Source organism: Pimephales promelas, chromosome 6, assembly GCF_988280905.1.
Source record: "Pimephales promelas chromosome 6, fPimPro1.hap1.1, whole genome shotgun sequence".
NCBI classification, from domain to species: domain Eukaryota; kingdom Metazoa; phylum Chordata; class Actinopteri; order Cypriniformes; family Leuciscidae; genus Pimephales; species Pimephales promelas.
In genome coordinates, this window is record NC_142774.1 from 34,477,136 (window position 1) to 34,502,957 (window position 25,822).

The 25,822-nt window shown below is 35.3% G+C and overlaps 2 protein-coding genes across 6 annotated transcripts; one reads left to right on the forward strand and one right to left on the reverse strand.

Annotated features, from left to right (window-relative positions):
• Positions 1 to 745: 745 nt before the first annotated feature.
• On the reverse strand, positions 746 to 9,314 carry snx8b (sorting nexin 8b). Its single transcript, XM_039670120.2, has 12 exons — positions 9,159 to 9,314; positions 8,675 to 8,729; positions 7,367 to 7,515; positions 6,938 to 7,058; positions 6,719 to 6,855; positions 6,494 to 6,574; positions 6,074 to 6,234; positions 5,392 to 5,521; positions 5,155 to 5,223; positions 4,842 to 4,967; positions 2,195 to 2,344; positions 746 to 2,110 (listed from the first exon to the last, which is right to left on the reverse strand). Exons 3-12 carry the CDS (start codon positions 7,502 to 7,504, stop codon positions 1,973 to 1,975), a joined length of 1,251 nt encoding a protein of 416 aa, XP_039526054.2. The 5' UTR covers positions 7,505 to 7,515; positions 8,675 to 8,729; positions 9,159 to 9,314; the 3' UTR covers positions 746 to 1,972.
• A 994-nt stretch (positions 9,315 to 10,308) lies between these two features.
• iqce (IQ motif containing E) lies at positions 10,309 to 24,877 on the forward strand. Of its 5 annotated transcripts, XM_039670171.2 has the most exons (23): positions 10,347 to 10,592; positions 10,717 to 10,863; positions 11,101 to 11,145; positions 12,475 to 12,520; positions 13,014 to 13,166; positions 14,099 to 14,224; positions 14,322 to 14,392; positions 14,752 to 14,865; positions 15,437 to 15,487; positions 15,579 to 15,649; positions 16,030 to 16,102; positions 16,199 to 16,239; positions 16,340 to 16,509; positions 17,118 to 17,173; positions 17,590 to 17,810; positions 18,206 to 18,313; positions 19,156 to 19,249; positions 19,365 to 19,487; positions 19,576 to 19,665; positions 20,598 to 20,701; positions 22,650 to 22,771; positions 22,975 to 23,043; positions 24,007 to 24,877. In XM_039670171.2, exons 2-23 carry the CDS (start codon positions 10,816 to 10,818, stop codon positions 24,156 to 24,158), a joined length of 2,148 nt encoding a protein of 715 aa, XP_039526105.2. In that variant the 5' UTR covers positions 10,347 to 10,592; positions 10,717 to 10,815; the 3' UTR covers positions 24,159 to 24,877. The 5 variants fall into 5 exon arrangements, with proteins under 5 accessions (XP_039526106.2, XP_039526107.2, XP_088988603.1 ...); XM_039670172.2 differs by having other exon boundaries at positions 10,309 to 10,863; positions 24,010 to 24,877; XM_039670173.2 differs by having other exon boundaries at positions 10,328 to 10,863; positions 12,478 to 12,520.
• Positions 24,878 to 25,822: the final 945 nt, after the last annotated feature.

Below are 25,822 nucleotides of genomic sequence, written 5' to 3' on the forward strand. Positions count from 1 at the left end.
TGACAAAGCATCTACTAGCTGCAAGCTTAGATTTCATGCTAACTGCCTGGTGTGAAAATGTCAATGACAACAGACCTCCTGTGTACCATTCCTGACATCTGGAATTATTAAATGATACTCTGCCATTTGTAGAAAACTTATCGGTCTTGTCCTTTGTATGTGTGATGGTCAGCGTTGGGAAAAGTTACTTTAAAAGCAATACGTTACAATATCGCGTCACTCCCTATAATAAAGTAACTAATTGCATTACTTAGTTACCTAATTGCATTACTTTTTCTCCATGGGCTGGGCTTGCTTGTTTGTTTTTTAATAACAAAAAATCTATTTTTGGCAAATGTAAAGGCCTATTCGCGAATGAGAAATGAATAAGCCTCAGGCTCAGGAAATGCAATTGAACGCTTGTAGCGATCAATAAATGGGAAGGCAAAGTTACTTGCGTTACATAATTGAAAATGTAACTAGTTTTGTTGTAAATTTAAAAGTAATGTTACTTGTTACCTTAAAAAGTAATCTGATTACATAACTGACGTTATTTGTAAAGCTTTACCCCCCCCAACACTGTTGATGGTTGTGGATAGTTTTTTGAGGACAGATTATATCATATTACATCAGCTAGTCTTGCTTAAAAAAATATTTTTCCAGAATTACATGATATTCTGCAAAGGGCCATTTCTGATTAACCTTTTTATCCATACTCGAAATGTGGCCTTATCTTAAGGACAACACATATAATCTTTGATAAATGAAATATTATTTTGGGTTACCTGAAGAAAATATGAGATGAGCAGGTTTTGGAAGATGTGGGGTTATTTATTTGAATATGTAACCCCGTGATGCATCAAACAATAAGTATTAAAAGAAAAAGGGAAATTGGGAATTAAATGAAAAAGTCAAAAGTGAAGACATCATCATGTTAGTCTCAATGGATATTTTTCAACTTTAATTTTTTAAAATAAATATTTTCTATATTCTCTGAATATATAGTGGCCTCAAAAAGTATTTGTATACTTAAGGCGCAATTAAAAATGTTCAACATTCATTCAGATAACAAAAGTAAAACAAATTCACCAATTCAGCTTAAAAACTTAAAGCTACACTGTGGTTTTTACCCCCATCTAGCGGTGAAATGGTATATGACCATCCAGTGAATATTAGTTTCTGTTCCTCTCAATTCCGATTTCGTTTTAACTCCTACGGTGGCCAATGTAGTCCAAGATTAACATGGCAAACGTAACAAAACAAACATAAACGCGAAAGGCAAAGCTTGAATTAACGGGTATGTCCCTCTTTGGCTAATGTACTTTCAAGATGGAGGGGCAACATGGCGACCGACATTAGATCCCCTTACCCGTATGTATTTTCAATGGCATATTATACACTCACGAGAATACTTTATTACTTGAACGAAGTAAATATACATTAATGAGCACATATATTTTTGAAAGAACTAAGTGTTTTTAGATAAGAATAAGCTAAAAGAGATACACAGTGTAGCTTTAAGTTCAGTTGCTGCCTTACATTTTTATATAAACGAATTGGATGTCCTTTCAACTTAAAAATTATATTTCCATAAAAAAAGAGTTGAATCTCATAACTTTAAAAAGTTGAAATTGCTTAAATTATTTTTTTCATCTTAAAAAATGTAAAAACATCTGGGTGTCATGACCTATTTTTTTGTTTTTACAGTTAAAAGTGGTTAACAAAAATGAAGTTAGTTTTGACTGCACATTTGGTTAGCATAGAGTTTGATATTTTGTCTCTAATTACATTTTTATGTGACCTTAAGTGTTCAAATATGTTTTAGGGCCACTGTGTTTTATGTATTTACATATTAGGAAAAGTAATAAAGAGAAGTGTTAAAGTATGTACAGTCAGGACGAGAAAGGAAACATATTGCATGAAGAAGTATACTGAGTTCTTGGGTTTCGAGAAAAGGCTGGGAGTTTCCCTCATATTTACTGTCCTGTCCTGGCTATGCAGGGCCAATGACAGCGCAGGTGTTCTGTCCTCTGGAGGGGTGTGTTTGAGAAGAGGAGCGAGACGAGGGTTGATTAATGCTCTCAAACAGATCCTTCAGTTTCGGATGAAGTTCACCCCACACATCACCCATCTGAGGAATGAAAATGCACAGTTCACACAGTGTAAATAGTGTATCAGTTGAAGTAATAGAGTTGTTGTGTTATTGGAAATGTACCTCTTTGTGCCCTTGTAATTGTGAGTGGACAAATGTCCCCAGTATTGAAGTTACAAGGGGCAAATGGGTGAAGACCATCTGGGTTTCTTGATGTAGACACAAAAGGGAGAAATAACTCCTCATCTCCATGGTGATAATCGTGTTTTCCTGCTGTAGGAAGACAGAATTATAGTATTTAGTTCACCTGTCAGTGCTGTGGATTTTTTCTGCAGGTTACATTGTTATGCGACCAGGCAACAAAGTGAATGTTTCGTTCAATGATTCACTCGTTTCGTTCGATGATTCACTACTGGTTGCTCAATGCTAAAGGCCCTGTCCTAAATGGCACATTCCCTACTTGTGGACTTACTCAGAGTCCACACTTCGGTGACGTCATGTTATGTAGCGCAGACCTATAGTGCCCTTAGCGTGAGTCCGCGAGGGTGCAGTGAGAGGTATTTCGGTCGTCGAGCCAGAAACAGGAACTCCTTCCTCATGCCTGTGAAAGCCTTATCCCTCTCCATTCAGAGCTGAATAAACTTAAAATGTCATCTCATCAGTCCCTTTATTAGAAAAATATCACAAATATCATTAAAAAAAATTCTTATGTCCATGTGAACTACAAAGCCTGCTTTTACAGTTCGATAATTGTATATGCCACCTGGGCATTAGAATAGATGTCATGGTTATGTAAATTATAAATACAGTTGTACATAATAGCACATAATGTTCAATTTTAATACAAAATGTAAATAAGTTTAAGAAAAATGTATAGGTTTAAATTTTCAAACTATGTTTATATGATGAACTATGTATATATGGGATGAAAATAAGCACCTCCAAATCCGAGGCCATGGTCCTCAGCCGGAAAAGGGTGGCTTGCCCACTTCAGGTTGGTGGAGAGATCCTTCCTCAAGTGGAGGAGTTTAAGTATCTTGGGGTTTTGTTCACGAGTGAGGGAAGGATGGAACGGGAGATTGACAGACGGCAAAGCTCTCGATTTACCAGTCAATCTACGTTCCTACTCTCACCTATGGTCATGAGCTTTGGGTCATGACCGAAAGGACAAGATCCCGGATACAGGCGGCTGAAATGAGCTTTCTCCGCAGGGTGGTTGGGCGATCCCTTAGAGATAGGGTGAGAAGCTCGGTCACTCGGGAGGAGCTCAGAGTAGAGCCGCTGCTCCTCCACATCGAGAGGGGTCAGCTGAGGTGGCTCGGGCATCTGTTCCGGATGCCTCCTGGACGCCTTCCTGGGGAGGTGTTCCGGGCACGTCCCACTGGGCGGAGGCCCCGGGGAAGACCTAGGACACGCTGGAGAGACTATGTCTCCCGGCTGGCCTGGGAACGCCTCGGTATCCCCCCAGAAGAGCTGGAGGAAGTGTCTAGGGAGAGGGAAGTCTGGGCATCTCTGCTTAGACTGCTGCCCCCGCGACCCGGCCCCGGATGAGCGGAAGAAGATGTATGTATGTATGTATGTATGTATGTATGTTTATATGACTCATTAAAGCCATGACATTCGGTTCTATTTATGTAATTAATCATAATTATTTAATACGCTATTATTACGTTTAAGATATCAACCACTGGTCGATATGTTTGTATAAACTGTAAGTAACAACTGGTAAAATGTACGTCTATGTCATAAAACCCATAATGATACTCTTAAATATTCTCTTCTAAGCCATGTTTACAGTCTGTTAGTGAAATTTCCTCCCATCCGTTTTCTGATTGGCATTTGGCAAGGATTCCTGGGTAGATTTGGGAAAGGGCCTCAGTTGATCCTGCTTTGGCTTTGTTTGATCTTTTTTTCATTGGCAGAGCAAAATTGGATAAAGCAATTGGAAAAATTGTGTCTAAAATCTAAGCAATATCAGTTAAATTATAAGAAATAATTAGAAAATGAAACACGAACTAAAAACTCTTTTAAATATTTGACTTGTTTGTACTGAGCGGCCTCTCGATTTTCCATGTTATAGTCTTGTGACTAGTGGCGGGTCTGTGTGAACAATTTTAAAAACATTTTGAGAAAGAAAAAATGTAAAAGATAAAAAGGAGAAGGATTAGGGACAGTCATCCTACCATTTTGTAAATATTAAGTTTCTGAGTATTTTAAAAAATAACAATCTAATTACATTTAATTTTTGGAATCTGATTATATAATCTAGATTACATATAATAATATTACCCAGGATATTATTGCCTGTAATATAGTAATAATAAAAAAAAAAAAAAAAGTTGAATGGGACTTGATTTTGTCCATCGTTCAAGGAGTTGTACTTTTTAAACATACATATTTATAGCTTGCTTTTTTCCATTCCGCTGCCTTTTTTTCTTGCAAAAAAGCTAAATTTGTTGTGTGTGAATCCCCCCTAATGAATCTTTTGGACTGATTCATGAGCCGTTTTGAGTGATACGTTCTAAAGATCCAACAAGGACCAAGACGAACAATTTGCTCGTCAGTCAGACATCATTATGGATTGTAAGTTTCACTGTATGTGCACATTCATATTTAAAATGGATATTTAAAATAGACATTTCTATTCCATTTTATTTTCTCCTTATATTTCCAGGCTGTAAATGAGTGAACCCTGCTGAATAATGTTTTTCCTGTGAACAATGCAATTCAGTTTGGTTAAGTAGTTTGTATGTTGGTGTGTTGGTGTTACCTGTGTGAGTCGAGACTGCTCAATGTTGCTCTGGTACTTTAAGTGTGTAGCCACAGGCCCGCTGCGCTTTTCAAATGCTCTCTGATGCTCTAATAACACACCGCTGTCATGCCGATCACACAAGTCCTATACACACACACACAAATATATTAACATGGGAATGCCGTTATAGTTGAATTGTTTTAAGTGTAAAATGACCATCCTTTCACAGATATCGATTACTTTAATTACCGATTACTTTAATTATCGATTACCATCTGTACTATTTTGTAGTACAAATTGATATGAAAATATTTCTACAGAAAAAACTCACTTTATACGACTGCAGCAGTTCGAGGAGAAGGTTCAGTTTCTCCACCACTTCATCCTCTTCTCTGCTGCCCTTGAGTATTAAAAGGGGTTGGAAATATTCTGTTTAATTTCTATTCAACCAAAGCAAACTGAAGAAACTGTAGCGAGAGTCAAAATATTGTGTGTGTATATTATAATAACACTTTTGTTCAGTGCAGATCAGGGATTTTGTAGTGTTGTTTGTGATCTGTTTAAATACCTGGTGTGCAGCTTTGTCTGCGAGAAGACCGAATTCTCCTGACAGCTCTCCGAGTGACTTCCTCTGTGTTTTCCATGCTTTGCTCATTGTAGCGTTCACTGGCAGGTCTGGTGTGTCCGAGCCCAGTTCACTGTTGAAGAATCAAGTGATAACCTCTGACTTGTCCACAGAAATGACTAACTTATCGGGGTTATTATCTTTTAAAAAAAACTAAAAACATTAATGACATTTCCATTACTTGAAATAAAATAAAAAAACCTTAATTGAAATAAAATAAACTGTAAAAATTTTAAACTTTTTTTATTACTACTAGTTGCCAGAGCAAAATTACTTATTTTAATTTGATTTAACCTGTATTTAAAAAAAATTATAATAAAATAATATTAGATTAATGATACTAAAATAACATCATAATTATTTAATATTTATCATTCTATAAGTGTTAGAAACCACACCATGCTCTTCCACAAAAAATTAAATGATCTAAACAATGATAGAAAAATTAATACTTTTTAAGATTATATTAAATAACATTGATATCAAGTTGTACAATTTAGCTACATACATTTTATGATATTCTTATATTCTATCTCTATTCAATATCTTGATTATAAACATTCTTTTTATATATTTCTATTCAAATTAGAAAGATGGATGGATGGATAATGATGAAATGGTTCACCTCAGGTCTTTTCCAAACATGAGCAGATCCGTTGAGTTTTCTCTCGAGCGCTGAGCTATCCGCTCAGCCACATCTCTGAGTTTATTAAAACTGCTGTGGATACTTGCAATGACCTCTCGATTAGCAGCAGCCTGGCTCTGCATGCCCTCGGGTAGGTTCACCTTAAAAATTACAATATTCATTTTGTCTGTTAATTTCGCTTTATAGAAGTAAGTTACTGTGCTACACATTGTTTTTTTGCAAACAAAATGTCCCAGACAACACAGTGTCCGTAAACGTTGAATCAACATGTGCCAGATGTGGCCCAGATCGAATTTGAACTTTTTACACGACACCGTCTTCAACTAAAAACGTTAAACTTTGTTTTTACATGGAATATCAATTTTTATTTCATGTCTTTGTTATTATTTTTTTACCCACCTTGCCATGCAACGCTATTTGGGAGGTCAGAAACTCGTCCCCTGTCTTTTTATATGCATCACGCATCTTGTTTAGAACATCCTGTAACATAAAAAAGGACGAAACCTGATAAACAAGTTTTTTTTTTATCAAACTTTTTTTTTTATCAAACAAATATTTCATCAAACTATTCCTCCTGAATAGATTAATTAGCTATACTGCCATCTGCTGGTTTGCAAGACTTACTGCGCTGCTTGCTGACAGAAAGATGTTGACCAACTCATCTCCTACTAGAACTGGATGTCTGATCACCAAGGTCATGAACCTTTGTAGACCACGGCGGCGACTATCGTTAAACTCTTGGTCTGATACTGAGTTCAAAACTGAGAGATTGAAAAAATAGAGAGTTTTAGTGGCATAATAGGAGCAGCACACACATTTGAGGACTGTTAGTTGAAATCTCACCTCCTTTAAGGATACGCTTTGGGGGCAGAGACGGGACCATCCTGTAGATGAACTTTTGCAGCAGCAGACCGTGGAACATCTCAAAATCCTTGTATCTGCGTTGAACAGGGATCTGAAAACACTATGTAAAAGAGATGGAATAGTTTAATATTGTTTAGGGATAGGCCAAATGTGTGTGTGTTATGCTGCATGATAATAATTTGTTAAAACACCCACGTGATCTTATTCCTAAAAAGGATTTTTATAAATAAACAATTGATTAATTCAAATTCACTAAATATTTTTTTGAATTTTAGCAGCAATTAACATTTTATCAGAAGGAGAATTGTGATCTCTATTTTTAAAAAAAAGTCGTTACTGAATTTATCCAGAATTGTGCAGCTCTGCGTGTATGTGTGTGTCTAGGCCTATATAGAAAGTTAAGTTTACCTTGCTAACAATACGGTACTCCACATGTTTGAGGAAGGACAGTCCTTTCCTTTGGGGCTCTATCTCCACCAGCACACTGTCCCCCAACTCTTTTAGCGACAGCCCATCCACCAGGGCGCTTTGTTGGCCCAGATGCATTTTCTTTGCACCTGACAACAAATGCACCAAAGGTCCAATTAACAGTGTCCAGGTTATGTAGTGACTTCCAGGAGGGTAAAATTGTTGAAAAGCTCTGTAGAAAATTTGAATGGCATAATTTCTTGAGGTTCATATTGTTCAACCCAGATTTGCCTTTTTGGCATGCTTTTTTTAGCCCAACAACATGTTAACTTACACAAAACACTAATGTTTTTTGTTTTTAATATGTTTGTTTATGTTTTTTTCAGTTAATTAAATGAATACTTTTATTCAGCAAGGATGAATTAAATTGATCAAAAATGACAGTGAAGACATTTATAATATTACAAAAGATTGCTAATTTTAGTCACACTTTACAATAAGGTTTCATTTGTCAACATCATTTAACAACAGTATTTAACATGAACTAACAAATAAACAATATACATCATTTAATAAACTAAGTTCATCTAAAAAAAATCCTGAAATAAAATGTATCATGTTTTCCACAAAAATATTAAGCAGCAATAATAACAAATGTTGCACCAAATCATCATATTAGAATGATTTCTAAAGGATCATGTGACACTGAGTAGAGTAATGATGCTGAAAATTCATCTTTGGAAAAAATTACATTATAGATTAAAATAGAAATCAGGTAGCCTATTTTAAATAGTACCGATATGTCACAATATTATAGTTTTTACTGTGTGTTTGATGTTATTTTTCTCTGTAGATAGATAAGGATGATTTCGCATTGGAAATAACTGTGGCTGATTAACTGAAAATTCAATATCCATTTTGTATTATATAACACTCATGCAAATTACTAAAAACTGGGAATATGGTGATTGATCTAGATTCATCCGAATATGGTTTAAGTGAAGCGTTTTAATCCTCTGTAGAACAAAGTGACCTATTTCACATCAGATAACACAAGCTATGCTTCAAACGAGTATCCATGACTATTTTTCATGTAAATAACAGCGGGGTGGTTTATATTAATGAGGCATAATGTACGTAAATGCATGAGTTATGGTTTTGTTTTAATTATGCCTAATTATTTATGTGTTTCAACATACAGTAGGTATCTTAAACACAAACACAATCTCCTAATGCTGTCTGTCCGTCTCATACTGTATGTCTCAGTGTGTTCTTAGGTAAGCTCTTTGTAAAAATAGGATTTGTTACCTTAACACTGGGGCAAAAGGTGATTTCAGGTGATCCTAGAGAGCAATGCACTGGTCTGTGAAATAAACATGAGATCTTGCAATTATAATTCACACATAGCTACATGACATATGACAAAACACATTAACATTGTTTTAAACACTGTCATATAATACAAAAAGGCAGGCTATGTCACTTCTCTTGACCATTCACACCAATGAAATCAATACATGCCTTGAACTATAAATATAGGTCTTTGCACTTTTGATTTAAAAAGTGTACGCAACGAAACATAAGCAATATCGTTTAAAATACACGTCTAATACTTTATCTTTAGTAGTTTTTGTAGACATGAATGCACAATTTCTTCATCAAATACACAGGCTCTCATGAAAAGCTTTTGAGTGAAATTGTCTCACATAACATGAAAATTCTGCCATCATTTACTACACAATTTTCATTTTAAAGTGAACTATTCCTTTAAGATTGTCTCCTCATATCTTACCAGATTGCTGATGTGTATGAAGTTGGCTTCGCTTTGCAATCCCCAAGAGACTTTCGTTTGCACCTCGACTGCCCTCTTCACGCTTAATGCCTGACTGACTGTAAAGACCAATAACACCAACAGATCAGATGACAGTCTTTTCTCTCCCTCCCTCCCTCCCGTCCTCCCTCTCTCTCTCTCTCTCTCTCTCTCCCTCCGCATCCCTCAACACATACATATTACCATTAATCATCTTAAGAGGATAGGAGTTCTTTAAAAAAAACATCACAGCCTCTTGGAAGGCAATCTGGAATTAAAGCTTATGTAACTGGGTTATAATAATGATAGTGGCAGCAGGCAAAAGATTTAGTTTTTTTGTAAAGCCTTGCAACAGAGCTGCTTGATAACTATAGACAAGCAGAGAGTTTGTCTCATGTTACACACACATTCATATACCTCTGTTTCCATTTCATTGAAAGATTAACCTTTAATTTTAAATTATTGGAGAGAAACAGGTGGCTTTTTATACACACATGTAATCCCCAAACCAAATCCATCTATGAGATGTCTATTATCACGTGTGGGTAATGTGATGTGATAGTATATAACTGTTTTTACCCCACAGTTACAGTAAATATTAAATGATAGCAGTAGTGCAGGATTATGTCCACTGTAGAACTGCAGTTGTTCACTGTTTCCGGTTTCTCTAACATTATTTTAAAGGGTTAGTTCACCCAAAAATGAAAATTCTGTCAGTATTTTTGGGTGATTTTCATTTTTGGGTGAACAAACCCTTTAATGACAGTCATTTTCATGCATCTCACTTTCTATTTGATAAACTATGTTGTACCTATAAATACAGTTTTCAAGTAGCTTTTTTTTTTTTTTTTTTTTTTTTTTTTTTTTACATTAGTGACACATAAAGCCCAGCATGTTTCTACTTCTAATATAAGCAATTACATTGAAGATCTAAACCAACATCAAAATAAACACATAGGCTACAGCCCTAACCCTTTACATAACGTTATACATAAATAGGATACACACATATACGCGGTAGACACATGTGCGCATGCATAGGCTACACATAGGCTACATATGTAACATATAAAGAGTGATTGGGGGATTAACAAACAAGAATGAATTATGGAAAGAACAAAATGAAATCCCATATTATTTTGAAGCTGTATTTCAAACAGGCGACCGTTCACACACAGTGTGCGCATGTACTGCGCAGTGCTGACGCACATGAACACGTTTGGTTTGCTGTTTATTGTCATGTTAAACATTTTCGGTTGCTAGACGACAATAATGCAGTGCACATTACATCCGTAGACTCCGTACAGCGAAGAGAGACGCGAAACGACGCTGTGCAACATGATTGCGTTAAATCTGTAGCTTGCGTTAAATCTGTTGCTTTTCTTAACGGCGACATCAGGAAACAGCTGCATCTTGGTAACTTCTTAGCAGCCCCTAAACACTTCACTGTTCGTTTATGCTGTTTTATATTAGGATTTACACATCTTTGAAATTAGAAAAATATGATTTCCTGATGCATCATAAAACTCGGACATTACAGGTCGTTCCTCCATAGATCATACTGTATGAGAAAGGGTTATGGTCCTCCTGTTGTTTGTATAAGGTGATGATTAAATAACAGGCCATCACAGGCTATATAATGTCTGTAGCTGGAGAACTTGTCACAGAAGAGGAGGTGGAGGATCTGGTAAGTAACAATTCATGATGCTTAATTCGTAGATCTCGTGGACTGTAACAATAGTAAAAAGTATCATGGATAGGCTATGTGTTTTGGAGATGCACTATTGGGGATACCACGCTATAATAACTTACTGGTACCATGTGAACATGTCGTGGTAGAGTATCGATAGTAGGCTGTTTCATATTAATATGCATATGTATTTTTTTTATTAATGTTTCATGTCTATTTAAATGTTTTTTTAAGGCAGAGGACAGTCTCTGTAGCAGCTATGTGTCTGACACTGAAAAGGTGAGATAGTCTTTAAAGACAAATTTGCCTACTTGAAGAATAGCCTACTTGATTTTGTCTCCATCGAGAATTGATTGAATCGTGTTTTTTTTTTTTTTTGAGAAATATATCCAAATACAAAATACGGTATATAACAGGAATGCTTCACATGACAGATATCACATATATTGAAACAAGTTCAAACAAATAAACAGGGATAACACAAATAAAGGGGAAGAAGAAAAAAAAAACTAAATAAATATACATAAAAAGCTCAATATTTCTTTCTTTTCCTATAGACACTTTTAATATTCATATAACTTGGTAAACTAAGTGGGGGTGAATCGTAATGTTTACTATTGGTCGGTCCCGTGTGAGTGACAGTTTGCCCCGCCCTCGCGCAAGTAAAAACGTCATCACAGAGAAGATAAGATTCGTTGCTGCGAGAGGGATGGAAAGATTACGATTGGACATGAGTAAATAATTATAATAATAATAATGTGCATGGATCAATCATTTATAAAAAAAATACAGCAATATTTCATTAAAAACAAGAATTGTCGATTTTGATTACGTGTCACGACACACACACAATTATACATACATTATCAGTGTGAAGCTGCTTTGATACAATCTGTATTGTGAAAAGCGCTATATAAATAAATGTGACTTCACTTGACTTGACACAAAATATGAAAGTCCAAGTGCAGTTTATAAGGGTGATCTGTGAGGGTAAATCAAGGCAGGCAAAAGGTCAAAATCCAGGTAACAGCAATCCGAAACAAGAAACAAAACAAGACAGACCTCCAGAATGAAGTGACATCTAACGTAGAGAAGGACTCGACAACTAACACAGAACAGCCAGGGTCTAACAGGATAGTGACAGACAGAATGCTGGGAAATGAAGTCAAATGTGAAAGTTGGCGCATGGGTTCCCTCGGTCGAAAAGCTATGCATTTTGTCCATAGACTTTTGTAAAATCGCAAATAAGATCTGTGTTTAACAAAGAGTTGTGACCCTTACACGTTTTAAGTTAATCCAAAATTTATACATTTTGAAGCCTTTATAAAGATTTTTAAAAACACAAGCAGACACAATAAAGTTTAAAAAACCACAAGCAGGTTATAACTGTGTGTTCTATGACATGGATGAAAACTGAAAATATTTAGAGGCTTTGTTCACCACAAACCTTATTTCAGGTGATTTAGCAAAAGCTCCCATAGACTTTAGAGCGAGGGAACCTGTAGTGCTAAAACTCACTTCTGCATTTTGGCCTACAGAGTGATATCGTAACTTCGGCACACTATATGGTATCACACTTATGTGTCTGACTGTTGGATTTCTTTCCAGAAGTCAAGAAAAAAGAAAGTTTCAGGCAGACCGCCTCCTTCTCCTAGTAAGTTTAAGACTGCCACACAAATGCCACCACCTTTTTCTGCACATCAACACAGTATTGTAAAAATGTGAGGTAACACTTTATTTCGATAGTCCACTTTAGACATTCTACTAACTATAAGTAACTTTTCAACTACATGTCAACTAGTATTAGTTGACTATCAGCTAAATATCTTCAACACTTTATTATATTGGTCCCCCAACAGACATTCAACTGACTATAAGTAACTTGGCGACTACAAGTAAACTTATTCTCCTAACCCAAAGCTTAACACCTAACCATAACCTAACAGTCTACTGACAGTCTACGATAATATACTAATACTCTAATGAGAGTTACTTGACATGTAGTTGAGAAGTTACTTATAATTAGTAGAACGTCTAAAGTGACTATCGAAATGGGACATTAGCTTGTTTCATTGTGATTACTTAATGCATCTACTGTACACTGCAAATATGCCTTTAAAATAATAAATATTTTTATTTAAATAAAGAGTCACCATACCTGAACAGTGCAAACTTGAATTTGAAGAAAACTCCAGTAACATCATGGAGGACGGTGAAAGGGACTCTGCTCCAAAACTGTAAAACCCATCCGGCTGGGACACCCAGGGACGTCTGGCTCCACTTACAGAATGATGGACCAGGTCTGTTACTATTTTTAAATAACTCTGCATTTAATGTTTGGTAACACTTTATTTTTCAGTGTCATTGTCATGTAGTTACTTTAGTAATAACTAAATTATGCCTAATTACTCTAATCCTAAACCCTAATACATGTAGTTACTTAATACTTCTCAGTACTTAAATGTATAATTAGTGTAACAAAGACACCTTAAAATAAAGTGTAACCTTATGTTTCTTCCACCAAAAAATACGATTTTTAAGAACTAACCGAAGTTCACATCTGTGCCTCAACATAAAAATGTAATTTTGCTTCTCAGATAAATGTAACTTGTTTTAAATATGTTCAAACCTTTTCTGGAAAACTAGACAAAACAGATTATCATCACATAAATCACATTCAAAGCCTTTGTGCTCTATCATAGCTATGCATTTGAAATACATGCAAATATATTTAACGATAAACCATATTGTTTCATATTGATGCATTTATCTCTAAGGCCTCTAAATTAACATGAATGAGATTTTGCTCAAATTTCTACATTTCTGCCCTCTGATTAATAGCATATACCTTTTTAGAAAGTAAAAGTCCTTTTAGTATAATTCTAAAAATGTCTTTTTGCTGTAAAATAGTTGCTGGTTTGTATAAAGTCATTTTATTTATTTTTTTAATATTGTTAGTAATATTTTAAGATTTTTATATTTCAACATTTACTGGACTGAAGCAAGCAACTTGATAGTCCATACATCAAATGGTATTTTTCATAGGAAAAATCTTGTTAAAATGCTTTTAAAGGAACTTTTATGTTTACATCTTCATTGTATTGTAATATGTGCTTTATTAAGTTCTAGCAAACAGCCAAAATCCTAGTAGAAACTAATTAATATTGAGAATTGGACACTAAACTAAAGTGTTACCATCAGGCTTTACAGGGTTACATTTTGTTTATTTCAGGGAAGTCTCCAAAAGGAGCAGATTACAGTGTCACACAAACCAGCATTTCCATGTCCAGCACACCTGAATACTTGAAGGAGGCTTTTGAAATGAAAAAGCCCAAATATTCCCGGTCTCCATCTAACGGTGAGATACAACTAAATATATCAACCTTAAATTGTTCATATAACAGGTTTTATTTTTCTAATTTTGTCACCAAGTTATTTGTACAATTCTCTATCAGGTTATGTTCCAGGGACCCCAGTCTATAAAGAAAAGGAAGAAATGTATGAGGAAATAATTGATCTGAAAAAGGTGATGCTCACCTCTCGCACACTCGCTCGCTGACGTAATACTGCAAGTGTTTTTCAGGATATGTATTTAGAATTTTGATTACATCAGATGGCATGTTTTCATCGAATTGGGATTTATGTAAACTCTCAATACTATCATTCCTGTATGTACACCAGGGATTAGTGGTTAGGATTAGTGTGTCCCAAATCATAGTTTGTTAAAAATAGCATGCCAAATGTTCCTGGATGGTGTATTATTTCCACTTATTTCAGTACTGCGTAATTTGATTTCCAATCAAAAGCCTAGAATGTTGCTATCTATAAAGTAGAAGTGAACACTGAAATTGCATGTACACACATATTTTCTCTCCCTTTTCTCAGACCATCCAGTCCCTAAAGTCTGAATCCGACAAGATGAAAGCCAAGCTCCGCCGTCTTGAAGAAGACAACACGAAGAAAGACAGACAAATCGAACAGCTGCTGGATCCAGCGAAGGTGATGAGCATTTGTCAGTAAATCCAGTTGCAGAGATGAGCTTCAATAGTTTATATAAGTGTTAACATCCCCTTTTATCGTGTAAATTAGTAGCTTTACACCATATGCGTAACTGCAACTGCCATTATTCTTTCAAACTGATTTATATTATAATATTAACATTATTTACAGAGCAGATAACTGCCAGACATACAGTACAGGATCAGATTTTTTAAATACTACAGTACATTTTTTAATTTAATTTTTAGAAAATAATACTTTATTCATCAAAATGGGATTTAATTGATCAAAAGTGAAAGTAAAGACTTTTATTGTTAAAAAAAAAAAGAAAAATCTGTTTAAAGTAAATGCTGTTCATGAAAGATTCCTGAAAAAAATTATTTTTACCATAATAATAAGAATTGTTACTTGAGCTGCAAATCAACATGATTTCTGAAGGATCTTTTGACAATGAAAACTGAAGTAATGATGCTGAAAATTCAGCTTTGACATCACAGGAATAAAATTACATTTTAATATATGTGTAATTTATAATTATTTTTAAATAATTATTTTTGCGTTGATCATATAGGACCCAGATTATGCAAGGGGTTTTGTGGACAGGAAGGCCGATCCTAGATCGGTGAGTATGCCATTATAAAAACAATCTCATTTCTTAATTTGATGAATGATATAAAATAAAAATTGTATTTCTCTCTTTTTAATCATACCAGATCATTAATGGACTGAAACATAGGATTTTACGATTGGAGCAGCAGTGCAAAGAAAAAGAGAATGCCTTGAGGTCTGATGCCAAATCATGTGTATTATACAATCATGCAATTAATCAGGTTATGGTGAATCAAAACAGTATGAATGAACTTAACAGAACTTCAACATGAGAGTTGTAGGCTAATCGAATCAGAAAACAGTATCGTTTTCAAAAACGTGCACTTTGATACAAAAGTTTGTGTTTTTACGCCCCTAAAACGCATTTCTTGTGTAAATGCGGCATAAACGCCTGAAAAGTTTTCAGTTTTTAGCTGAAACTCTTGAATTTTCCATTTAAATTTTCACTCAGTATTTAAAATATTATGTTGACTTATACTGGTGTCCAATACATTGCAGTCTCTAGTTTATGTTGTACTGTACCTAAACTGATGAATTGTGTATTTGCCATCACAGTCAGCTTCAGAGTGACCTCAAAACTACCAACATGCAGGAAATGAAGATCACTGTAGAAACCTACTTTGAGGAGGTAGCCTATATTATTTATTTTAAACTAAATGTATTTCACTAGATATTAACTTCTGTTTTTTTTTTTAGTAACACATTCTTTATTTTTCATGCTTAGGTTCAAAGATTGCGAACACTGTTGGAATCAGCTGAGAGAAGGTACAAACTTGGTTCATTTTGTTAATTTTACGCATAATTTGATGGTTCCTCTGGATTCCATGTTTTGTATAAGTCTCTCACTCTTTTTTACTCTCTTTAGTAATAAGATGGAGAGCAAAGACATCAGGCGGCAGAACAAGACCCTTAGTGCGACAGTTCTGAAACTCACAAAGACTGTTCAACAACTGGAGGACGAGAACCAAGAGCTCAAAAAAGAATTGACACAGGAAGAGATGAGCATGATGGACAGCCCTGTTTGCCGTGCCAAGGGTACTTACATTTACAATGGCGCATCTTAACTTAGATGAACAGTAGAACTGGAAACACTATTATACCAAACATTGTTTTATATGAACAACAATACTGGCTTAAAGGGATACTCCACTTTTTTTTGGAAATATAGGCTCATTTTACCACTCCCCTAGAGTTAAGCTGTTGGGTTTTACCGTTTTCGAATGTATTCAGCCGATTTTTTGATATTTAGAAAAATATCAGTAACCAGACAGTTTCTGGTCTCATTGACTTCCATAGTAGGAAAAAAATATATACTATGGAAGTCAATGAGACCAGAAACTGTCTGGTTACTGAAATTCTTCGAAATATCATAAAATCGTCTGAATACATTTGAAAACGGTAAAACTCAACTGTTTAACTCTGGGGGAGTGGTAAAATGAGCCTATTTCCAAAAAAAGTGGAGTATCCCTTTAAGCAAGCTGAAGATGCTTAACCGGTCTTTGCTGGTCTGTTAACTGGTTTAGTTGACTGGACTGTTCTCCTCCTTGCATGACAAGCTGAAATGTAAACAAAACATTTTCTTTCATTTAAAATTATTCCCACACCCAGGGCTGAATTCATGTGTCATGTTTTAATGTTTACAGGTTATATGGATTGGAGTAAACAGAGACTTGTGCGACGAATCCTGGAACTTGAAAAGGTATATATACAAATTTTCGTCATGAAACTGTAGTTGGCGCAGGCTAATAGCTCCTTAACTCAAATTACTTGCAATCATATCATTCTGTATAGGACACAGTTGATTGTTTTCTGCTGTATCAGTAGCCAATGAGCTGGCGTGCTATGGGGTTGGATTATGGTCACAACTCTGCGCGTGCAAAATCACATTTCGAGCGAGTAAAAGGGCATTTCGCATCGCATGAGTTTTGCGGAGAAACGTTCATCTCGCAGATAAGAAAATGTTTAGAGCGAACGAAAATCAACTTTGCATTTAAAATAAGTCTTTGGATGTGTATATATACAGTACATACACAGTACAGTGTATAAATTAAGCATTACTTGTAGAAAGTAATGATCATGTCCATCATGTGAATGTCGTTTGTCTCATTTTTTCAGAGAGTCGAGCAGATGAAGAATCTTCATATTACTAAAGCATCAGACTCACAGAAGAGCTCAGTGGAGAAAGGCACTGAGTCAGAATCGGCCAATCAGAGTGATTCTGTCAACATAGAGATGGAGCCGTCTGTGATTCCAGAGAATGATGTGCATTTGAGGGCAGTATTTAAGAAACTAGCAGAAGAGAAAAAGAAACTACAGGAAAAACTAACCCAGAAAGAGTGAGTGTACTCACAGCACACACACTAGCATCAAACAAAATTGGGGTTGGTAAGATTTTTTTATTGTTTTTGAAAGAAATCTCTTGTGCTCACCAATGGTGCATTTGTTTTATTAAAAAGGGGATATTGTAAAATATTATTAAAATGTAAAATATATTTTAAGAAGTCATTACCAAAAAAAAAAAAAAGACTTTACTTACAGTCTTCAGTATCACATGATCCTTCGAAAATCATTCTAATATGCTGATTTGGTGCTCAAGTAAAATTTTATATTATTATCAATGTTAAAAATAGTAAAAAAAAAAAAAAATTCCCGTTTATTATATTTATATTTCTGAAATGTTTAACGTATTTGAGAGTAATTCTAATTGAAAGTATTTGTCTTGTCTTTTCAGTGAAGAGATAAAGCAGTTGTCTGCTGAGAAGGATGACGGTCTGAAAGAGGTAGAAAACGCACTGAAGGAGCGAATTAGAGAGCATGAGAGACTGATGCAAACACACAGGTTTGTAAAATAAACATAATGAAGGAATCAAGAATTAAAACTATATTTTGGTGGTGTTTTGGAAGACACTGAATTATCACAAGATTGAATCATGTGTGATTTTACTGTTATGTGAGGCAAATTTATTATAGCCTGATTTATATTTCTAATGCTCGGTATCATATCGGTATCGGCCGATATATGTTCATTTTTAATGTTATCGGCCTGGTAAGAAAATTTGGCCTATATATTAAAGCCGATAAATAATGTATTATTCCCTTCAGTTGAGAAACTTGTTGAGAACTGTTTATGTTTTTGAATTTCTTGAAATATGATTGAAATCTCTTCAAAAAATGAAAATCTGGTTCGGGACAACATGTGCAACGCAAATCTATCATATCAGCTATACAACACTATAATGAGAACATATAATTGTGCACTTGGAACATGGATTTAATTGTGAGACTTTTGTTTTTGTAATCAGGCTCTCAAAAATTAGATAAAAATTTGGATTTAAGTTTATCAGCCGATATATCGGTTATCGGCTTTCAAATATAAAGAATTATCGGTATCGGACAAAATTTTCATATCGGTGCATCCCTAATTTCAAGCATTTGTGCTCCTTTAGAGATGTTTAGAGAAATTATTTACTGTGGTTATTGTTGGAATATTGTCATTATTTTCTGTGAGAAACACCTTGGTTACGTGTGCAGAAATAAATGTCATTTTAAAGATATAGGAAGTTATTACATTTCTATGTTTTTATATTTGTATCTCTGTAGAATAACTTTGAATCATGAGCAAGGAAATGTATTAAGAAATTATGTAATGCCAGTTTAGATTTCAGGTTTTTTTATTTACAGGCAGGAGATGGGTGCACTGACTGTAGAAATCAACTGTTTAAAAGAGAAATTAGAGGAGGAGAGAAAACTCAGATTAGTACAGGATCCAAATCAGGTAATACTTTCAAAATACTTATTAGCTACACACACAAACAGTTCACTCAAGGCAATGACGATGGCAACTCTGAAAAATGAAACCGTCACAGTCCATATATTTTCTCATCTCATAGGTTCGGAACGGCTCTTTATCATTAACACTCACAGAACCATTGTCGTCATCAGCAGTTGCGTCAATGGAAAAGAACAAAGCAGCTAAGATCATCCAGACACACTGGCTCTCACACCGAACACGGGTTGGTACAACACATCCACATGAACTGCACTCCCACAGTGAATGCAGATTATTCATCTCTTCCTTTATTCTTATGCTCCTTTGCTTAGGATCTAGTTCTCTTGCAATCCTGTCTCAGAGGGCATGCAATCAGGCAGAGGCAGATAGATGGACCTCGGCAAGCAGACCTTGTTGCCATGGTAATTCTTTTGATGGGATGTTTTATTGTACACAGTTTGTTGACAGATATATATATAGTTCAGTCATGAAATTTTAGAGGGTATAGACTGATAGGCCCTTTACATGCAATCTGCTAGCAATCACATCAGTACCAGGTGGCACACACGCCACTTTTCCACTGTCGGGCCAGTGCGAGCCAGGGCTAACAGTGTGTTGGGTGGGGCCAATAGCCTCGGACATCGAGTCTTGAGGCCAAAATCAAGCTGCGTTTCCACTGTCGAGCCAGTTGCCTCATAGCGCTGCCCTTAAAAATGTCACCCAACCCAACCATTTCTAGCTTGGGAAAACCCAGACAACTTCCGGCAAATTTAGATTTGCTCTGAAAGTTAGTCTGGCAAAGAGCTCATTCAATCCCATTTCCAATCTGTCGAAATCGCGGCACCAATCAGAAACGTTGGGGCAGGCGTTACACGATGACGACAGCGCTGGGATTTTGAAGCAGATTTTGTGGCCTACATTACAAAGATGTATGCCGCCGTCGAACATCACTCGTTCAAATCAGCTATCACGTCTGTTTTTAAGCGATTTGAACGTTTCCTTTTTGTTAAAAACTGAGCAAAGAACAACACTCAGAGATTTTTCTCCGCCGCTCTGCATACATTATCTCCTTCATTGCTCTGATTGGTTTTATGTCTACCCGCGACGTCCATTGGTGACACCCCTGTGGAAATGATTTGTCTGTGACGCTTTGGCAGACCATAACTCAATTACAACTGAGAATGGTCTGGTTTTAACCAGGCTGTGCCATTTCACCAGCTGACTGAAAATGAGTCGGATTGCAAAATGAGCATGACAGAAGCGAACATTTGTTTTTTACTTAAAGACTTAAGATTCCAGCATCGGTATATGACCACTGATTTATAATTTTAAACTTCTTGACTATATATTTCAGAGCCAATCAGGTTTTAACACTCAGGCTGTACAGGAAGAGGAAGTGACTCTGCTGCAGGCTGTCTTTAGGGCTCATCTCAAACGCAGCACTCTGAGGATGGACAGGTGATTTAGATTACTACTTCACTACATTGAAATACTTCATACAGTGAAACCAAAAATGATTGACACCAAATAGAATGTTTTATATTTTATTTTACTAGTGGGTGCAGGACACTATAGTGCATTTATAGTGAGGATAGCAAAATAAAGTAAACTTTGCATATTATGTCCAAATATTTATACATTTATAAAAATTTGACTGAACAAAATTAAGTGGGAGTTTACATGAGTTTCCAGCATGTTGTGTGATGCTTTCTCCGGTAGGGCTGGGCAAAAAAATAGATTTTCCGATTAATCGTTTTTTAAAATGTGTTCGATTCAAAATCGATTCTCAACGGCCGGAATCGATTTTTTCCATATAAAGGGCTCGCGGACGCGGTGCTGCATCTTCTCGTCTCTCTGCACTAGGCAAGCGCCAAGCGCTGCAGCTGTCGATACACACACACGCGTTTAGGAGTCAGGGCATGACGGAATATTCACTTAACAATCGGGCCAGCATTGCATCGCAACCTATGATCGTAACTAACGTTTATCATTTTCACGTCTTTTTGAGTTTTACAAGCAATGTTAAACTATCCCGTGCTCGCGCACTCTCAAAGATGTCTTTCACTGCGTGCACAGTAACGTTACAGCCTAAATCTGCCTCACAAACAGCTCGCCAGAAACAAACGTTTTATCCCTGGATTATATCACTTTAACAGTTAAAACACGCGACATTATGTCAAAACTCTGGTCTTGGTGAGTAACCTCCTAAAGACAGTCGGTAATGTCTTAAATTAGCATTAAACGTGTGTGACAGAAAGTTAATGAAACAGTAATGGATTCGCGAACTAGTTCTTAAAGTGAACGCAGCCATTTGTGTCAGTCATTAATTCTGTTGTCATAACAACAGAATATAGTATTAATTGTAAGCAATCAGAATTAATAGCCTTTGTATTTCATTCAGTCTGGACTAAAAAGACTATCCAGTGTTATTTTACATTGGATTACTTTATTCAGTTTCTGTAGTATTTCTGACATACCCAAAAAACTACCCCAAAATGTCTCTTAATTTGTGTCTTTATTCTATTGTATTTATTTGTGCTACTTTTTTCAATTTAATTCAAAGATTGAAATCAAGCTACCATACATAAACTCTTAAAACAAAAATAAACAAAAAATTACATTACCATTTAGGTAAGATCAATGTAAAAAAAAAAAAAAAGTCTAAATATTTATGTATTTATTTATCTATATCTATCTTAAACATAAAATAACATGATACTGTTTGATCAAGCTGTGCGACTGTTCTGACTTTTTTTGCATATTGCATCAAAATCCTGTTTATTCTCTGTATGCATTTAGTGTACCTAAAATAAAAAGTGTTTTATATACAGGTTTATGGCTCTTAATTTCCTTGTATTAATTAACCACTAGTAAACTTATGTCCACTGTTCTTTTTTATAAATATAGGATTTGCATTACATCTTCATTATAGTCGAATCGAGAATCAAATCAGGAATCGAAATCGAAAATTGAATCGAGAATCGAAATCGAATCGAACTGAGAGCTTGTGAATCGAAATCGAATCGAAATTGAAATGTGAATCGATACCCAGCCCTATTCTCCGGTGTGTTGAAAGTCTCAGTGTGGCCGTGTACCACGATGGAGACGAGCGCCCTTGTAAAAATTGGTTGCAATCTGAAACATCACCGATAAAGGCTGCTAAAGAATACATATAGCCCCTTTAAATGTAACTGCTGACATTTGTGAGACAGTCTAACAGAAGAACTGATTTGATAGCTCTCGTCATACTTTATTACCATTTTTTTTTTACCACTATGGCGAATAAACTCTGATAATGTGAAAAATGTTGAAGGTGTCTGAATACATTTTGGATTGACTGTATACTACACCATGCAGTCAGAACAGTTTGGCCTCCTAACAGACATACGTTGACTTGACTTTGCAGGGCGTCTACAGTGACACCGTCTGAATCTTTCATTCATCAGAAAAAGCCGCATCTCTCCACCCCTCCACTACTGACTACAGGTTCCCCACAGGCCATGTTTACGAACAAAACGCAAACCTCAGGTGATTATTGAGCTTTAATAATGTGCTTGGTTCTCACTGAAGAGATTGATATGACCTCATGTTAGTATTCTTCTTTGTTAATCTAAGATCAATAAGACGTTTAATGAACCATAAATACGTTAAGTTATAAACCTGGCCATCCTTAAATCTGTTATACTGACCTCTCTTTAAAACCACTGTTTTTTTTAATAATATTCTTTTAGGTGTAACTAAAGAGAAACTAAATCCTGCTGCTTATAATGATGAGCTACATGACAAGAGATCAATACCAGGTTAGAATATATAACTCGTTCCTATTACACTGCCGTTCAAAAGTGTGGGTCAGTAAGATTTTTTTAAAGAAATTAATACTTTTATTCAGCAAGGATGCATTTAATTGTTTAAAAGTGACATTAAAGCTACACTGTGTGATTTTTTACACCCATCTAGTGGTGAAAAGGTATATGACCATCCAGTGAATATTAGTTTCTGTTCCTCTCAATTGCGATTTCGTTTTAACTCCTACGGTGGCCAATGTAGTCCAAGATTAACATGGCTTCCAGTTCGACCTCGTCCATGAGTGTTAACTCGAACGTAAACGCGAAAGGCAAAGCTTGAATTAACGGGTATGTCCCTCTTTGGCTAATGTACTTTCAAGATGGAGGGGCAACATGGCGACCGACATTAGAACCCCTTACCTGTACGAATTTTCAATGGCATATTATACACTCACGAGAATACTTTATTACTTGAACGAAGTAAATATACATTAACGAGCACATATATTTTTGAAAGAACTAAGTGTTTTTAGCTAAGAATAATCTAAAAGAGTTACACAGTGTAGCTTTAAAGGTGTTAATAATTTTCCAAAAGATTTCTGTTTCAAATAAATGCTGTTCTATTCATCAAATTCCTGAAAAAATGTTTTATGATTTCTTTAAAAATAATAATAAAAGACACTAAATAAGATCATATGAAATATTTCTGAAGGATGAAGAATGGAGTTATGATGCTGAAAATTCAGCTTTGCCATCACAAAAATAAATTACATTTTCAAATATTTTCAAATATAAAAATGGTATTTTAAATTTTAATAATATTTCACAATGTTACTCTTTTCGATGTAAATAAATGCAGCCTTGACTTACTGACCTTTTGAATGGTAGTGTATGTCACCAATATATTTTTGAATAATATGTGATTCATCTCTTTAATGTAATGAATGACATATACGATTTTGTTTTGTTGGTAATAAGAAGACCTGAAGATCCACCAACAGCAACCAGCCGCTGCGTTTCCAAAGACCACTGATTCGGACGACTCTGATGACATCATCGTGTCCCCTTCAAGGCCACTGAGAAAAAGAGAAAAATGCTTAAGTCCGTTCAATGCTAATGACTTGATTTAGCTCTTTGTTGTTATTTTTTTTTTTTTACAGTTTGGACCTTAAATGGTTTCATTAATAAAACTTTTTCTCTCTGAACTTGGAACACACATTGTTACATGAACAATTGAAAAAAGGGAATTAAAACAAACTGTCGTTTATATGGGCAATAATAACTGTACATAGAAGAACACACCATGGATGATAGATCATTATGGCATTGTGATTTTACACTTTATTGTTTCGCTACGGTCACGTTCTTTAGATTTCTAGGAACTGAACCTTCAAATAAGATTTCAGAAGTGGTGTCTTCCAACTCCAAAAGTGCCTTGTGTTGGAAGATCATCTTTAAACGAGGATCAGGGATTTCATATTCTTCATATACTTTTAATTTCGGATAAGTATACACATGACACTAAGCAACATACCTTATTAAGTATAATTAAGCCATACACCTCTGATTTATAAAGTACTGTGAATCACCACAGACACATTGCTGTATAAGAGAACTTCAAGTTCAGATTGGGGAAAAATGACAGTAAATGCTGGTAAATGTTGTTAGTGTGTTTCATGTTATTACAGACTAATCTGTGAACCAATAATGGCACTGAAAAAAATCGATGCTGTTTTCTCTTTTCAGTGTCTCTTTAAGACTGACTTTGCTCTAAGAGCTCGTTATTTTTTGTGCCATCGTGTTTAAATTTGTGTTCGATTTGTCTTTATTAAAGATCTGTTTTCTTGAACTTTTGTCCTTTGTGCTAAGAGTGTAAAAATACAATTTCCTCATTTAGTCTAACTTCCTATCTAGCGATGGCTACCTGATCGTCTTATAATCAGGTGTCCATACGCAAAATCCCTTTAAAGTTGTATTCATATTCCTGCGTATGCCATAGGCCTATATAACAGAACATGCTTTTAATAAAATATTGACATAGTCTTGCTTTTCATAGCTAGAACTGAGGGATTTGAAATGTAAAAGCGATGCAGAGATGGTGGCGGTTTTAATTCTTAATAGGTAAGCTATTTTATTGTACAGATAAATTCCCTAATGAGCGTTATAACAGAGTTCATTGTAAAACATTAGTCTATCTATCTATTGTAGTCATATTCCGCACAGTTTTGCATAGCCGATCGCACAACCAATGTTTTTTTTCTGCAAAATACGTGCAGTTTTGTCTTTTAACCGCTAGAGGGCCTAAAGTTGCACACAAATTAGCTAACATAAAAAATTAATGGACAATTTTGATTTCATGGTGACTTTAAACAGTTATTAATACATTATTAAATGTTTTTTTTAGGTGTTTAAAATCGAAATCAATCAGGTAAACTGCATTTAGAGGTGAATTTGTCTAGGGGTTGCAAAAAAAACAAAAAAAACCCATATTGTTGATGCAATGTTTTGGACCTTATTAGTCAACTAGTAAGGCGAGAAATGTTGCACTAGTGCAACTAGTAAGGCCAAAAATGTTTTACACGTTAACTAGAGCTAAAACATCCACTAGTTAACCAGTGGAGGCCCTTTTAGCCTTACTAGTTAACTAGTAGATATTGTCATACTAGTCAACTAGTGTGGTCCCAAACTAAACTAGTTAACTAGTTAGGCTGATTTTGCACTGAACTAGTAAATCCTTCTACTAGAAGCAAAGCCGAACTAGTAAAGACTTTGACTGAACTAGTTCTACAAAAAC

Excerpts from the sequence above, each read along its gene's own strand:
- snx8b (XM_039670120.2), bottom strand. The coding sequence starts at position 7,504 with ATGCATCTGGGCCAACAAAGCGCCCTGGTGGATGGGCTGTCGCTAAAA. Across the intron at positions 6,856-6,937 it reads AAAGCGTATCCTTAAAGGAG|TTTTGAACTCAGTATCAGAC; the intron begins GTGAGATTTCAA and ends TCAATCTCTCAG. Across the intron at positions 2,111-2,194 it reads AATTACAAGGGCACAAAGAG|ATGGGTGATGTGTGGGGTGA; the intron begins GTACATTTCCAA and ends TTCATTCCTCAG.
- iqce (XM_039670170.2), top strand. The coding sequence starts at position 10,816 with ATGTCTGTAGCTGGAGAACTTGTCACAGAAGAGGAGGTGGAGGATCTG. Across the intron at positions 13,167-14,098 it reads CTTACAGAATGATGGACCAG|GGAAGTCTCCAAAAGGAGCA; the intron begins GTCTGTTACTAT and ends TGTTTATTTCAG. Across the intron at positions 20,702-22,649 it reads AGCACTCTGAGGATGGACAG|GGCGTCTACAGTGACACCGT; the intron begins GTGATTTAGATT and ends TTGACTTTGCAG.